This window comes from Ilyonectria robusta, assembly GCF_021365365.1.
Source record: "Ilyonectria robusta strain PMI_751 chromosome Unknown BGZ61scaffold_10, whole genome shotgun sequence".
Classification (NCBI taxonomy): domain Eukaryota; kingdom Fungi; phylum Ascomycota; class Sordariomycetes; order Hypocreales; family Nectriaceae; genus Ilyonectria; species Ilyonectria robusta.
The window spans coordinates 116,721-130,999 of record NW_025764444.1 but is presented as its reverse complement, the minus strand read 5'-3'; the positions used below and the strand labels follow the sequence as shown (position 1 = coordinate 130,999).

General features: G+C 47.8%; 3 protein-coding genes across 3 annotated transcripts; all 3 read left to right on the top strand.

The window, feature by feature from the left end:
• Positions 1–459: 459 nt before the first annotated feature.
• BGZ61DRAFT_478006 (uncharacterized protein) lies at positions 460–5,236 on the top strand (the record flags this gene model as incomplete). The annotated part of the gene is made up of 2 exons (XM_046248963.1): positions 460–3,234; positions 3,296–5,236. The coding sequence occupies 2 exons, from the start codon at positions 460–462 to the stop codon at positions 5,234–5,236; spliced, it is 4,716 nt and encodes a 1,571-aa protein (XP_046104022.1).
• Positions 5,237–8,091: 2,855 nt separating this feature from the next.
• On the top strand, positions 8,092–8,738 carry BGZ61DRAFT_451855 (uncharacterized protein). The gene has a single exon (XM_046245871.1). It carries the CDS (start codon positions 8,180–8,182, stop codon positions 8,558–8,560), a length of 381 nt encoding a protein of 126 aa, XP_046104021.1. The 5' UTR covers positions 8,092–8,179; the 3' UTR covers positions 8,561–8,738.
• A 3,278-nt stretch (positions 8,739–12,016) lies between these two features.
• On the top strand, positions 12,017–13,646 carry BGZ61DRAFT_493952 (major facilitator superfamily domain-containing protein; the record flags this gene model as incomplete). The annotated part of the gene is made up of 3 exons (XM_046250719.1): positions 12,017–12,069; positions 12,139–12,287; positions 12,349–13,646. 3 exons carry the CDS (start codon positions 12,017–12,019, stop codon positions 13,644–13,646), a joined length of 1,500 nt encoding a protein of 499 aa, XP_046104020.1.
• Between the last annotated feature and the right edge of the window lie 633 nt (positions 13,647–14,279).

Genomic DNA, 14,279 nt, shown 5'->3' with positions numbered 1-14,279 from the left:
TCGGTTGTGGGTGAATCTGATTGATAACACAACTTTGCACGTTATCCTTGTAAGTTAAAGCGAGATGATGATGATGGTATGTTCTGCGGTAATACAGGTTGCATCAATACTAATGAAACGAAGCCCGGCCATGCAACTCAAACATCACACATGTTCCAACTTGACCCTGCGTCTACCCTGCAGTCTCTTGTAATACTTGTCCTCACGCTATCACCAACTAGGCTGGCCAGTGTGGGTTTGTGAACTCTTAAGATCCATTGATTGGTGCCTTAACGAGAAAGACAGGGGTTAGCCCAGCCATATGATTTTCGCTCAGCCCTGTAGCTGAAAAGGTGGCCCCATTGAACTCGGCCCCTAAATGCCGACAGAACACGATGAAGAATGCCCCAACCTCGAGCTCAATCTCACCTGTTGCAACGTAAAACCCTCACTCTCTAAGAATCTCCTCGTTTGGTCACCATGTCCACTGGGCCGGCGTCTCGTCTGCCGAACTCGGCACAGCAGAAAGAGCTCGATCTCATCTGGGAACAAGTCCAGGCCAAGGTCATCGAGCTCGCGGGCGGAGATCCCAAGAAGATCCGACATCTGGGGATCGGCAACGTGATTGAGCAGATTGACTCGTACAACGACAAAAAGAACCCGGAAAGCTCCTCTCGACTCAAGTCGGCCGTCGACAAGACGCTGCAATGTATCCAGACCATCGGAGGCATCGTCACGCAAGGCGTCTCGACTGTCTTTGGGCCGGCCGATATGTGCTATAACGCCTTGTCGTTCGTCATTCAGGCCTGGAAGGGGTACGAAGGCATGTTCGAGAACCTATCGGAGCTGCTGGAGAAATGCATCGAGTTTATGGACCGCCTCGGCTACTACACCGAGAAGATGGATGCAAATCTGACCAAGCTCGCCTGCCAAAACCTCCGGCTTTTTGTCGAGATTTGCCATCGCATTATCCGTCTGCGCAAGAAACATACCAGATTCCTCGCCTTCACTAAGCAGCTGTTTCTCAACGATGACGGCGTTCAGGACCTCCTTGCTTTGATGGAGAGGCTTAATGGAAAAGAGGCACTGCTGGTTGCCGCTCAGACCTTTGAGATTGTGTCTGATAGCGCCGGAGACTTGAAGATTATCGTTGAGGGCCAGAATGAGCAGAGGAAGAAACAAGACTCCCAGCAGAGACGAAAGACCATAGCCGAGGCCCTCGCTTTCCGAAGCGACGAGACCAACAGCAGCACTGGAGAACCTATTGCCACCTGGCGACGAACCCTCGATTCTCATATGACCAACATCGTCGCCGACACGGGCGACTGGCTGACCGAAGATGCCGCCTTCCAAGACTGGGCCCAGGTGGAGGTTCCATCCAAGCCGATTTTGGTGCTCCAGGGGAGAAACTACTCCGGCAAGACGTCAGCCATGGTCAACGCACTGCGTTATCTCCGCCAGCAGAGCGAGAACATGCTGACATCGCGAATCGTAACGGCGTACTTCTTCCCAGGCGAGAACGCGAAGCAACTCGATGAATCCAGTGCAGAGCCCATACTCGAGATGGCCTCCAAGGCCCTGCTCTGGCAGATGGGCGTCTCTTTCGAGGCTCTGACCAAGGCGTTTGCGAATAGAGCCCAGGCCTCCAAGGGCTTCATGGGCTGGCTCGATGTATGGGAGCAGCTCTATATCAGCAACCCAGAGCGCCTCAACCCTGATACCACTTTCTTCATCCTGATCGACAGCTCTGACGCGAGCGATGAACGTATCGAGGCGCTTGTGCCGTTGCTCCAACAGCTGGCCTCGACCACTCTCGGCGGAAAGACGCGTATACTCTTGACGGCAGGGCCGCAAGCTGCAACGGAGTGCGTTCGACAGGTCAGCAGCGTGCAGTTTGAGATCATCAACATCGTGGATCGCAACAGCTCCGATATCGAAAAGTACATCAACCATCGCATGGACAAGATGCCCATGCTGCGAGACCCAAGCCGTCCTGGCATCGCCGAGTGGCGTAAGAGAATTCTGGCCAAGCTGGCCGAGAAATGCGCAGGCGATTATTTCAAGCTCAACTCTAGCCTCAGTGCCCTGTCGCAGATGCATTTGGTTCAGGACATTGAAGAGGTGCTGGCTCAAGCAGATAGTACCAGGGCGGACCAGATCCTCGCTGAGATCAGCCACCTCAACAACACGCGCACGCCCAAGGAAATTAAAGAGATCAACGAGATCATCGTCTGGGTCAAAAGCGGCCGTCGATGGCTCAGCGCTGAGATTGTTGAAGCCCTGCTGGCGATCAAGCATCAAGCTGAGTCTGCCGACGCAGCTCCATTCCTGACTCGACAGCTTTCAGGGTCTCTCCTTGCTGCGTCGTCGGGCTCTGGGGGCACGCTGGCTGTCTCTCTTCTACCGTTTTCTCAGAAGCTCTTGGAAATGTATTCCCTCTTCACCATTACTGAAGCCAACGAAGTTAAGTGGCGTGATCCAGAGACAGAAAGCCATATCCCGACCAAGGCAACTGTACAGGGCGACGATTCGAAGATGCTCCAGAGTATTTTGAGCACGTCTGGCACGCAGATGGTCCGCGATGGCGAAATCGACATTGTTCGGCATTTCCTGCACAATGTGTGTCCACCTCAACTGTATGAACGCTTTGACTTCGACGCCTTCTTCGAGATGAAGCTCAGAGCCCGGCAGAAGGAGTATATCTGCTTTGACGAGGACAATGGCGATATCCGCATCGCCATTGCTTTCTTGACAATTTTAACGAACCTGAGATTCCAGGGCATGGAAAGTCTCATACGGCTTGCCAGGCGAGATCTTTTCTACCACTTGAAAAAGGTCGATCTTTCTGCCGCTGAGACAACCTTGAAATCCCAGGTCGGGCCGCTCCTTGTCTCCCTGTTGACGGAAGAAGTTGGCGTCAAGACTCTCTTCATGCCGGGGCCCTCGACACCATTCTTCGACAGGCTGGAAACCGAGGCTTCTGAACTGCAAGATATCCGATCTGAGTGGCTATACTCATTAGATGGAGTTCGGGAAGTCGTGCGGTGGCTGAGCGATTCTGCCGTGACCAAGTTGATCCACGGCGACAATGCTGAGGCTTTCGTTAAGAGCATCACCGGCCTGGACCAGAACTTGCACCGAGTCATTCTGTCGCATGCAGCCAAGCATCTAGCGCGGCAGATGTTTTACCATAACATCCGGAAAAGGCTCGAGATCTTTTGTGTGTGTTTGTTCCTGCGAGGGTACCTGATGCGAGTAAGTCATGCCCATTGTGTACCCGTGGTACGCCATAGGATCAGCTTCTAACAGATTGCAGTGCGATGCGGGAATCTCGAGCGTAATGGAAAGCGATGCAGCGTTTTATATCGAACAAGAGAAAGACGCGGCCAAAGAAATCGAAAGCGTCAACAACTTCGACCTCGAGATGGTCAAGAAGATTGAGGACTGGGCCGCGACCGCAATTGACAAAGCGAACAACACTCCAGCTCAAGATTCCCACTGGGAATACCAGGCGTCCTTCTTCATCAGAAACATGTGTCCATCTATCCTAGCGAGCGAAGCAACTCTCCGTACTAAAAAGGCTGTGGAGCTTAACCCTAAAAACTATTTTGCCCGCATCAGCCTTTATTACACCTTCGGCCACGCTGAGGCTGTCGAGGCCCTCACTGCGCTCAAGGATGAACTGGAGAATGATTCGGGTGAAGAGCGCTCCCAACTACTCGCTACTGTGTCAATCAGACTAGGCATTCGACTCTGGAATATCGGTGAGGATTACGAGGCGGCCGCGCGTGCTCATGTCGAAAGCCTCACATACGATTTCGTTGGTTGGGAGTACATGGGCGTCTTGAAGCAGTACGCCGAGAAATCTAGCCACGAGCATACCATCAACTTCTTCAGACAACTGAACGAGCGACACTGTATCTGGGAATCGGACGTCTATGAGTTCTACTACTATATCAACGACATTTTCGATGATGAACATGCCATTGCCGAAGCTGCTGACTCCACAGAGGGATGGGATGTTGTAAAGACCTTGTTCAACCTCATGCTTGAGGGGATGCAAAGGCCTGAGCTATGCAAAATGGTTTCCCAATGTCACATACAGCTAGCGGACTGCTTAGGGGCATCATCCAGTGCATCTGTACGTGCCGAGCGAGTTGCTCATTACGAATCAGGCCTGGATGCATTTAAGGGTGTTGAATTGACCAACGGCTGGGGGACCAAATACGCCTTCTTCTCCATGGTCCAGCAGCTCAGCGCCGCATATTTAGAACAGGCACTTAGGTCCGAGCCAGGATCTGAGATACTTGAGTCTTGTCTCACCAAGATTGCCGGACTCTTGGATATGGCAGACAGAGAGGGGAATGTCGTGCAGGCCACATCGCCAGCATGCTCACTGATCGTCTTCAACCGCAGAACGGGCCAGTTCGACGATGTCGTGAGTAAGTGGACGCACAAGATCATACTCGAAGTGCTCGATCTTCTGTCCGACGACGACGACGACAACGACTTTGAGGCGTATCTGTACCTCGTGCAGCTGATGATTGCCATGAGGGACACCGAAAATGCGCGAATTGCGTTGCTGATGACCAAGTGGGAGATGCGCAAGAAGATGATTTGCGAGATTGAAGCAGCTAACCAAGCTACAACGTCGAGCAATAAAAACCTCGCCCGCCAGCCGATCTTGGACGATGAGGACGAAGAAGAAGGAGAGAAGGACGTGGAAGAGGGAGAGAAGGACGAAGAGGAGAAGGACGAAGAGGAGAAGGATGAAGACGAGGAAAAAGAAGACGATGAGCGGGAGAACACAGCAGAACAGACCAAGGAGGGGGCTAACGAGGGTTGTGAGGAGACTCAACAGGCCAGCGAGGAGACTGATGAGGCCAATGAGGACACGGAAGAGGCTGACGAGGATTCAGCTATTGGCACATGGACCCTATTCTGCGATGGATGCACCCCAGAGCTTCGAGCTGTCGACTTCGCCGTCTACCTATGCACAGAATGCGTGTCCCTCATGGGCTTCCAACCAGAGTGCTACGAGCTGCTCAAGAAAGGCAAGATAGAGCGACAGCACGAGTGCTCCATGGAACATAGCTTCATCTACGTGCCTGCTTGGAAGCCGGATCAGGAGCTGCTCCATGGCCACGTTCCGCTGCTGGAGACGGGCGTCCAGGGTGATGGCGAGGTGCAGCAGATTGGATGGATGCCACTGGAGGAGTGGAAGGCGAAGTTGAAGGAGCTGTACGTGAATAATTAGGTGCATCAGAGTCTGGTCGTTGTCTATCGAGTCTGGATTCAACCGTTTAATTAACGGACACCGTGATACTGCATTTATTCTTCTCTACCAAATCCAACGTTATATGTGCCTCTGTTTGAAAAGAGGATGCAATCTAGTATATAAGTTGATATCTCACACGGTATTGCTAAATTTTTCTGTAGTAATAAATAAATAGCAGATTAAAATATCAGTTTTTAAATTATTAAGGAGTTTGAGTGCTTAGTATATACTTACCCAGGGGAGAAATAAGAAGCTTAATAGTAAAAAAGAAATAGTAATAATAATATCTATAATACAGACTATATATTTATTGTATTAAATAGTTAACAGCTTATTTGGACAGATTAAGGCTTTAATCTAACTGACTATTTTTTTAGTATTATAATATACTGTAATAGGAACAGAGGCGCATTCGAAGCTATCGAGAGCCTGAACCGAAAGTGAGGAAAAGGAGAGAATAGAGACCGCTGAGGCAACGCGGGGCCCGCCCCGCAATGCAGCAGGGCTAGCCAGCCCCGGGAAATGTGGGGCCGGGATTCCGAGCAAACGTCGGCGCGGGCCCGGCACCCACACACGCGCCGACACACAAGGGTCACATGACCGGAAGAAGGAAAGGCCGGGTTCCGGGATTCCGACGGCGGCCCGGGGGGCCACCGCAAAGGCATCCAGATGACCGCGCCAGGAAGGGCAGCCGCAGCGTTACCGAGGCGACTACGAAGTAGGCGAAGAAGGCGGATCGTAGCACCAGTCGCTGCGAACCCGCGTAAAAACCCCCGATAGCTCCTCTACGACCTAGAGGCAGCCGGGACTGGAAGACGGGCAAATATATATTATATAGCCTGGATAAGGCTGGTAATGAGGTTACTAGTATAGACCTAATAATAATAACAAGCCCTCTGAGGTAGTAGAGTAAAATTATAATAAGAGTTTTATTCTATAGCTAGATAGCTAGAAGGTTTTTTCTCTTTAAATTAGTTAAAGAAGTTTTATAGGCCTAGATATAAATAAAATAGTATATACTAAATAAATAAATAAATAAATAAATAAATAAATAAATAAATAAATAAATAATAAATAAATAAATAAATAAATAAATAAATAAATAAATAAATAAATAAATAAATAAATAAATAAATAAATAAATAAATAAATAAATAAATAAATAAATAAATAAATAAATAAATAAATAAATAAATAAATAAATAAATAAATAAATAAATAAATAAATAAATAAATAAATAAATAAATAAATAAATAAATAAATATATAGTAATAATAGCTAGATTTTAAAAAGCTTAATTTTAAAAAAGCTAGTAATATAAATTATTATTATTTTTAATTTGTAATATAATAACTTATATTAACAGAATTATAATATAATTAAAAGCTAAATATACTAGTTAAAATTAGCTTTTAACTAACTTTATAAATTAAAGAATTTATATTTTAATATACTAATTAAGTAAGATAACTGAGGTTCTACAGTAATTTATAACTCTAGTTAAGACAAAAATACATTGTTACCAAGATTTAGATATGTTTTCTTACTACACTACTAGACAGTTAAACCCCTGCTTTAACAGCTAACCAACACCCAGTACCAAGGAAAAATCAATTGAGGGGAAGGTGGGTGATCAAGCTGCTTCTCAAGGAGCGTGCCTATATCAGGATCCCGAATAATAATGGATGGACGCTATTCAATGTGACATCCATCTCAGTTGCGGATAATGACAGAGCCGACGCCAACCTGCCCGGCATCACACACAGGACATATCGAGGTGATCAAGTTACTTCTCTAGATGCGGCCGACGACACGGTTGCGAACAATGATGGATGGACACGTCTTGACCAACGTCACTCAATCGACGGTCAAGTAGGCATGGAATTTGCTAGCCTGTGGCAGTGCTCACCTGGGCTTGCCTTCTAATCGGGGCAATTCGAGTCCGACGGCGCATTAGGCGAGTTAACTTTTATTAGATGTTCGTAAAGCTGACAATGCCGTACCTTAGTGAGGCGTCCAGGACACATGCTTTAGCCAGACAGATTTTAGGACCCGGAGTGGTGAGAGGCCTTCGGAGGAGAGAAGAGAGTTCCCGCTTCATTGGTACATCGGATGTCAGGCACCACAATTAATTCCGGCTATTAAAGGACCGAACGAGAGAAATGCTGATTATGGTTAGACCGTTGAGCTGAGTTCTCATGTCTTAACATGTGAATGAAGATAAGCCTTAGGAACCGCTTGGATCCGGAGGATTAAGTTTATTAAGTAGCCATTAACGTAGCCTGGGCAGCGCCGGGTGACACAAAATAAGGTGATTCTTATTGATAATATTCCTCAAAGGGAACCATGGGGCGGCACATTAGAATAACTTATGGCGTGGCAGGCTGCAAACCAACTGACGAATTGTGGCAGTCTGGGTGAGCAACAGAGCAGACCATTTCCATTGCTGAATAAAAATAGCATTCATCGAGAATCGGCGATGAAGGGTGGAGATGCCTTCGAGCAACCGGATTCGTCAAACTTCGAGTGCTCTCCTCTCTTCTGCGGACATCTCAGCTTTCTCGTAACGGTGACTACCGTAGCTCGGGTGTAGCCATGGTGGGAAAGCATCGTAGATGCCTGCAGCAAAAGTATCTACTGGCGATGGCGTGAGGGCAAAAATCCGCATCCCATAGGCTCTTTATTTCCATGACCGATGAAACGTTACTATTAATAGTTTATAGTGACAGGGGTATGGCGCCGAGCCGAGAGCTGACAGACGGCCGAAAAGGTACGAAAAGGTATAAACAGGCGGGCAGGATATGGGCTATAAATATTGGACATCGTCCAGCAAGGACTCGAGTGTTTCTCTCTGAGCATCGTCAACAGTACAACAAGATCACATCACCAAATCAAGTTCTGAAACCTCATATATTCACAAAATGCACTTCTCTACTATCCTCCCTGTCATCGCCGTCGCGCTTGGAGCAGCCAATGCCGCCCCCGTCGACGATGATTTGGTCGAACCCCGCGCACCTCGCTGCCCTCTCGGGATTAACCTGATCACAATCAAAGGGTTCCGCAACAATCCGACCGGCGTGTTCACGGGAGTTGGCGTCCCTGGCCAGTGTGAACCGCTCCCGCCCAACGTACAGATCTTTCGGCGCGATACAACCGTCATGCCAGTGCTAGCTTGCTTCGAATGCACCGTCTTCTCCGAAGACGACTGCTCGGGATCCACGTTCAGTGTTACCAGGCAGGCCTTACGTAAAGGTCAGAAGCACACTCCGTGGAAGAGCTGGTTGTGCGACTGCAAGTCGTAAAAGACTTAGGACTACTGAAATCACGGCATGGTATTTGCTTTGGGTGCGAATGAGAATGCAAGTTGTAGGGAAAGGGGGGCTGATGGAGGAAGAAAACAACATTCATTAGGAACCAGCAACTTCTGTCGCGTCTTGTTAATATTTTTAGGTGCTGTTACTAGTTCTCGTACAGAATAAGAATGCCATTGAATTTGAACTTGGCTCTAGGCAGTGCATGAGGCGATTCATTCGTCGTTTGTATCAAATCTCTGTCTAGCCCGCGGGCAATAAGTAACTATTTCCAGCTGATGATTGTCACTTTCGCCGCTCTGTATCGCCAAGACTCCACCACCCAGCCACTCAGCAGACTACATGTGGTTCAAATCAAGCTGCCGGCAAGCCGTGCCCCATTGGACCTGCCGATGCGTCCCGATTGCTCAGCTGTCAGTAGATAAGCCTGGCAAGTGCGGCAGCCCTTAGATGCCACAAAGGTATCATTAGCCCATGAGCAATGATAGACTACACGCCCCAGCTTTCACGTTTCTGGCTTTACACTTTTGTTCACTCTCGGTTTATCTCAAATGAAACATTGGTTAGCTCTATGCCAGCAGTGTGAGGTGGCACGTCTCGGAATCAGCGACATCCGTGAGCTACTCAGAGCTACACACTAAATAATCACGTCCATCTCTCGGGAAGAGCTAAAATAATCATTCTGGCTACACTCGATTCGCAAACCCCGCAATGACTATCAGCCACCTGGGGTCCAGTCCTGTCACACAGTCGGAGCATCGGCGCCCACCCCTTCGTCATCAAAATGTCATACGACCCACTTCTATTGCGGACCGCGGAGGTATCATTTGCTTCTTCGGAGAACGAGCTGTCACTATTGAACTTGACGTCGACTTATACGTAATATTATTTTGAAGCATTGGGGAAGTGGTACTCGTCCGACGGGATGGCGATATCATCTATGCGAGACCGAACGTAAAATTTCCCATCGGCGTAAAACACAATCGTACGAACGATGACGTAACGAATCCAGGAGAGGGTAATTGCCAACCAGGATAGTATTCTGCTTGAGTATAGAATAAGGGTGCTCAACATACAGGCTGCTAGAGAGATGTTGGATGCCAATGACACAAGCTCCAAGTCTTCGGTGGCGCCTCGGCCCGATGTATAGCTTACAGGACCACCCGCTTTGAGTGCAGTCAAGTGGGGCAGGTCGTCAATCTGATTCGACAATGAGCTGTTGGATGCGATACTGGTCGCAGTGCCCAAAGGTTTAGCACGACTAGGCTGTGAAGGAGAAATAGCCTTTTGCCTAGAGGAGAGGGTGTTCGAACTCTACCTTCGGGACATCGGAGGGGGGTCAGCGATCCCCTCTATTTGAGGAAATAACCTAGGCGGCCATAATAGCCAAGCTGCCACGGTAGCCTGAATTAATCTCAACGGGGTTGCAAAGGAGGGTGAGTGATAGACTGGTTACATAGGCTTGTGCTTGGACTCTTGGGACAGACTGAATCTACTCCAATGGGCTTGAGATGACTGCTCTGTACGGAGGATTTGAGTGTTATTTTGTTTTATTTTTCTAAGCCCAAATTTTGGGAGAAGATCTACATGGCACCTTCCACCAGTTCCACCAAGATCCTAGCCTAGGTACGAGTACAAGCAGACTCGAAATACATCGGGCGGTATAGCGGCTCATTTGCCGTGCTATTCCCCCCAATTTCAAGGACCTAGAGAGTGACACGCCTCTCGACAGCGATTGGCACCGCCCCTCACCTCAAGGTTTTGGCCAACTAGTGGTGCACTCCAAGGCGGCCGCTCTTCAACCCGCACTATCGTGTTTTCGCTCGATCTCCTGACATCATCCAACACTCTGTATTTGAGCCATGGAGGGCGTCGGATGTGTAGGGCTACCCATTGGCATTGCGGGGTACGCCGCCTTACCATAAGATCGGCTTCTTTATTGCCGACGAGGGTCGGTTGGTTGCCGCGTAATCATTCACTTGGACGGCGCCTGCATACTCGACGTGTTAACGAATGGCGTCAGCCTTTGCGTATTTGGAATGGTACGTGCCTTGGGCGTGCCAGCAATACATGAGGCGAATGTAACTCGTAGGACAGTGGGTTGCACGCAGGCTCTCATGTGCGCTGAGCTCTGGACAGCACTCGCACCTTCACTAGAATCGTGAGCTACGATGTTTATGAAAGCTATGATAAACTTAATATTTAATTAGTAATGCATATTTATATAAAATAATATCTGTATATTAAACTAAAATTAAATATAAAATCTTGTTACAAGATATAAGAGGAGCAAGTCTATGTTAACTAATACATTACAAACCCAAGCAAGATACAGGTTACCAGTAAAGCAGTTACTTTAACATATTTCATCAGTGAGGTCCTTATGGTAATTATAGTAGCGGTTATACTAGCTTTAATAATTTATGTAAGACTGAAGCGATAGCTGACACAGCTCCTTGAAATGCCCAAACCTGCCTTGCACCCCAAGTTCCTCAGAAGTCTCGGTCACCGCCTTCCCTCAAATTTCTCCTAGGGATTATAAAGAAATCACTATTTAGTCTATTACAGAGTCTGGTCTTCATCTGATCGGAGAAAGCACTTGGCCTATTAGTAAGGCTGCAGTGGAGGAATATGCCCCCTCTGACTGCGGTCCTCGAATTGTTCCTTCCCAGCACTATTGTTGGCAAACAAGGCAGACTCCAGGTAAATCACATCACATTGGCGGTGTTGAAAGGTGCAGCGATTGTAGCATATAAGCAGCTGTGTCGCCTAACGCATACCCAACTATCTGCAAAAAGACCGAGAACTGTGAACATAATTTACAAAGCAACTTATTTACTTCTCACAAACCAGACTCTTCTAGAATGATCAATTATTCCAAAAGGAGGTGGACTGGTAGAGTTAGTAATGCTATCCAATGTTGACAACTCTCAGAGAGCTTGGTGTATGGACTGCGATCAGATTCTGTTGGCGAGGGACAATTACAAAACATGGGGCTCCATCCCAGATCTGGGATTGTCAGGTTCCACCACGGTACTAGGCCCATGTTCCAGCGGCGGCACCATTCTTCAGGGCGCACTGTAAGTAGGTCGTCGAAAGGAGTGGATAAGAACAGCCCGGGCCTTAGTCCAAGACAGGGATACAGCCGAAATATGCTCAGGCTAGGACCTTGACGCCATTGCTGCATAGGCCCTGACATTTTAGAGTTCTCGCGCAAATATAGCGCTCCGAACCAATCAAATCGGGTTCCGAACGGGTTCTTTCGGAACGAGTTCCGATTCTCATAAGTTGATTCCCGAACGACCAAGTGCCGAATGAATTAGTTCCGAGCACTCAGCCAGCTTGACCGAGTAATTCCTGAGTGTTTATTTAACTTATACGGGACGCAGCTATCACTCAGGAGGCACCAAAGCCAAACCAGTATTGTAAACGAAATTCATCTTCGATATGACCGACTCTGAATCACCCAAGGCATCTTCTGCCGTCGACATGCGCGAGCAGTATGTGCAAGACTCGTTTCTATCCAGTTGTAATCAAAATTTACTAACATCCCTCCTTTCTTGCTTTAGTGTTGATGAAGCATTTCAAACTATACAGCCCCCCCAGGCTCACTTTGATGCAGATGCTGAAAGTCGCCTTCGTAAGAAGATCGACCTGATGATTCTGCCCATTGTCAGCATTCTCTACCTATTCTGCTTTATCGATCGTTCAAATATCGGTAAGTATTTCCTCTTTTCCGTCTTGCCACCAACACTGATAACTTGACTTTACAAATCCAGGAAATGCTCGTCTTGCTGGTTTCGAGGCAGACTTGGGTATGGAGAGGATCGACTACAATGCCACCCTTTCCATCTTCTACATCTCGTACATCTTATTCGAAATCCCTTCCAATATTCTTTGCAAGATCGTCGGGCCTGGATGGTTCTTACCGATTTTAACCATCCTTTTCGGTGGCTGCTCTGTGGCGAATGGCTTTGTGAAGAACGTACCACAGGCCATGGCGGTTCGCTTCCTACTCGGCATCTTTGAGGCCGGAATGCTACCTGGCATTGCATACTATCTTTCTCGTTGGTATCGAGCCTCCGAGCTAGTTTTCCGAATCGCTTGTTATATCGTAACAGCCGCTTTAGCTGGGGCATTTGGCGCTCTCCTCGCCTCGGCTATTCTCACTATGGATAGCTTCGGATCTCTGCATACTTGGCGGATGATATTTGCCATTGAGGGCATGATCACGATGGGGCTTGGTATAATTGCTCTGTTTATCTTAACAGACAGCCCTGCTACAGCTCGCTGGCTTACACCAGAAGAGAAGAAATTTGCAGAGGCTCGTCTGCGGTCTGAGCGAGTGGGCCAATCGGAGGTTCTTGACCGAATCGACAAGAAGAAGATCCTCAGAGGCATTGTCAACCCAGTCACGATTGCAACCTCAGTGGCATTTTTGTTCAACAACATCACTGTTCAGGGGCTCAGCGTATTTGCTCCAACAATTGTGCGGACTATCTATAGCGATAGAACTGTGGTTCAGCAACAACTTTACACAGCTCCGCCGTACCTTGTTGGGGCATTCTTTACGCTACTTGTGCCTTACTTCAGCTGGCGACTTGACAAAAGACAGATCTTTTTGGCATTGTGTCCGACACTGACGGCTATTGGCTATATCATGTTCCTCGCATCGACGGACTTGACGGTTCGGTACGCAGCCTTCTTCCTCGTGGCTGCCATGATATTTGTTTATGCCCCCTTGTCGAATGGACAGGTTTCTGCTAATGTTGTTTCTGATACCGCTCGATCATCTGCGATTGGATGGAATGTGATGATTGGGAACATCGGTGGACTCATTTCAACGTGGGCGTTTCTCCCATTCGACGGCCCTAACTATCCTATCGGTAACGGGATAAACCTTGCCGCGCAGGTAGTCATCATGGTTACTATGTACTTGACTTTGTTGTGGATGAAGCGAGATAATCTATCCAGAGATGAGAAACAAGCGGAGGCGGAGATTGCTTTAAGCAATGTAACAGCTGAGGATATTGCGGGCTTAGATTGGAAGCACCCACTTTTTCGGTGGAGGGTATAGAATAGAAGTGAGGAGATTATTTCTTTTTAATAAAAGGATTTTCTGAAGTGTTAAGTTCAATTTGTAATAATTTGAGATAGGATATTCCATTGATGAGGGAACTTAATGTTTGAACTCACTGCACTTTCGCTGTGTACGTTGTCGAGGCCGAAGTCGGGTTTTAAGCTTCTTTGGTTCTATCTGCCGGAATTCTGTCGAACCTTTTGCACTATTCTAACCTTTGTGTCTAAGACTCACACATCCCACTATCCAACCTAACAAGGTTGAATTGAAACTCAAGGCAAAGACCAGTGTGCAACCTTGTTGTTCGGCTACTGTCTCTTCTGGTGCGCATACATTAATTGTATTTTTCTATATTTAGCCACTCTCCTGTAGTCCAAATACTAAAGGTATCAGGGTAGGAGTGCAAGCGAGCATGTAAAAGATCTTGATTTCTATCTAATGAAATATCTAAGGCATAATCTTATATAAAAGGTCTGAAGGGAAGGGAAATGGGTAGTGAAGCTCGCCCGGCGGACCTGATGGAGGCTCAGCTGAGGGCTCCAATAGGGGCCTATTTACACTCCATAATAGAGGCTGGGCCAGACCTCGGCCGAGCTCGAGTGTCTTATCAGAATGTGACAAAAAGGGTTG

Bases quoted from the DNA above. Each gene is read 5' to 3' on its own strand.
- BGZ61DRAFT_451855 (XM_046245871.1), top strand. From the start codon at position 8,180: ATGCACTTCTCTACTATCCTCCCTGTCATCGCCGTCGCGCTTGGAGCA.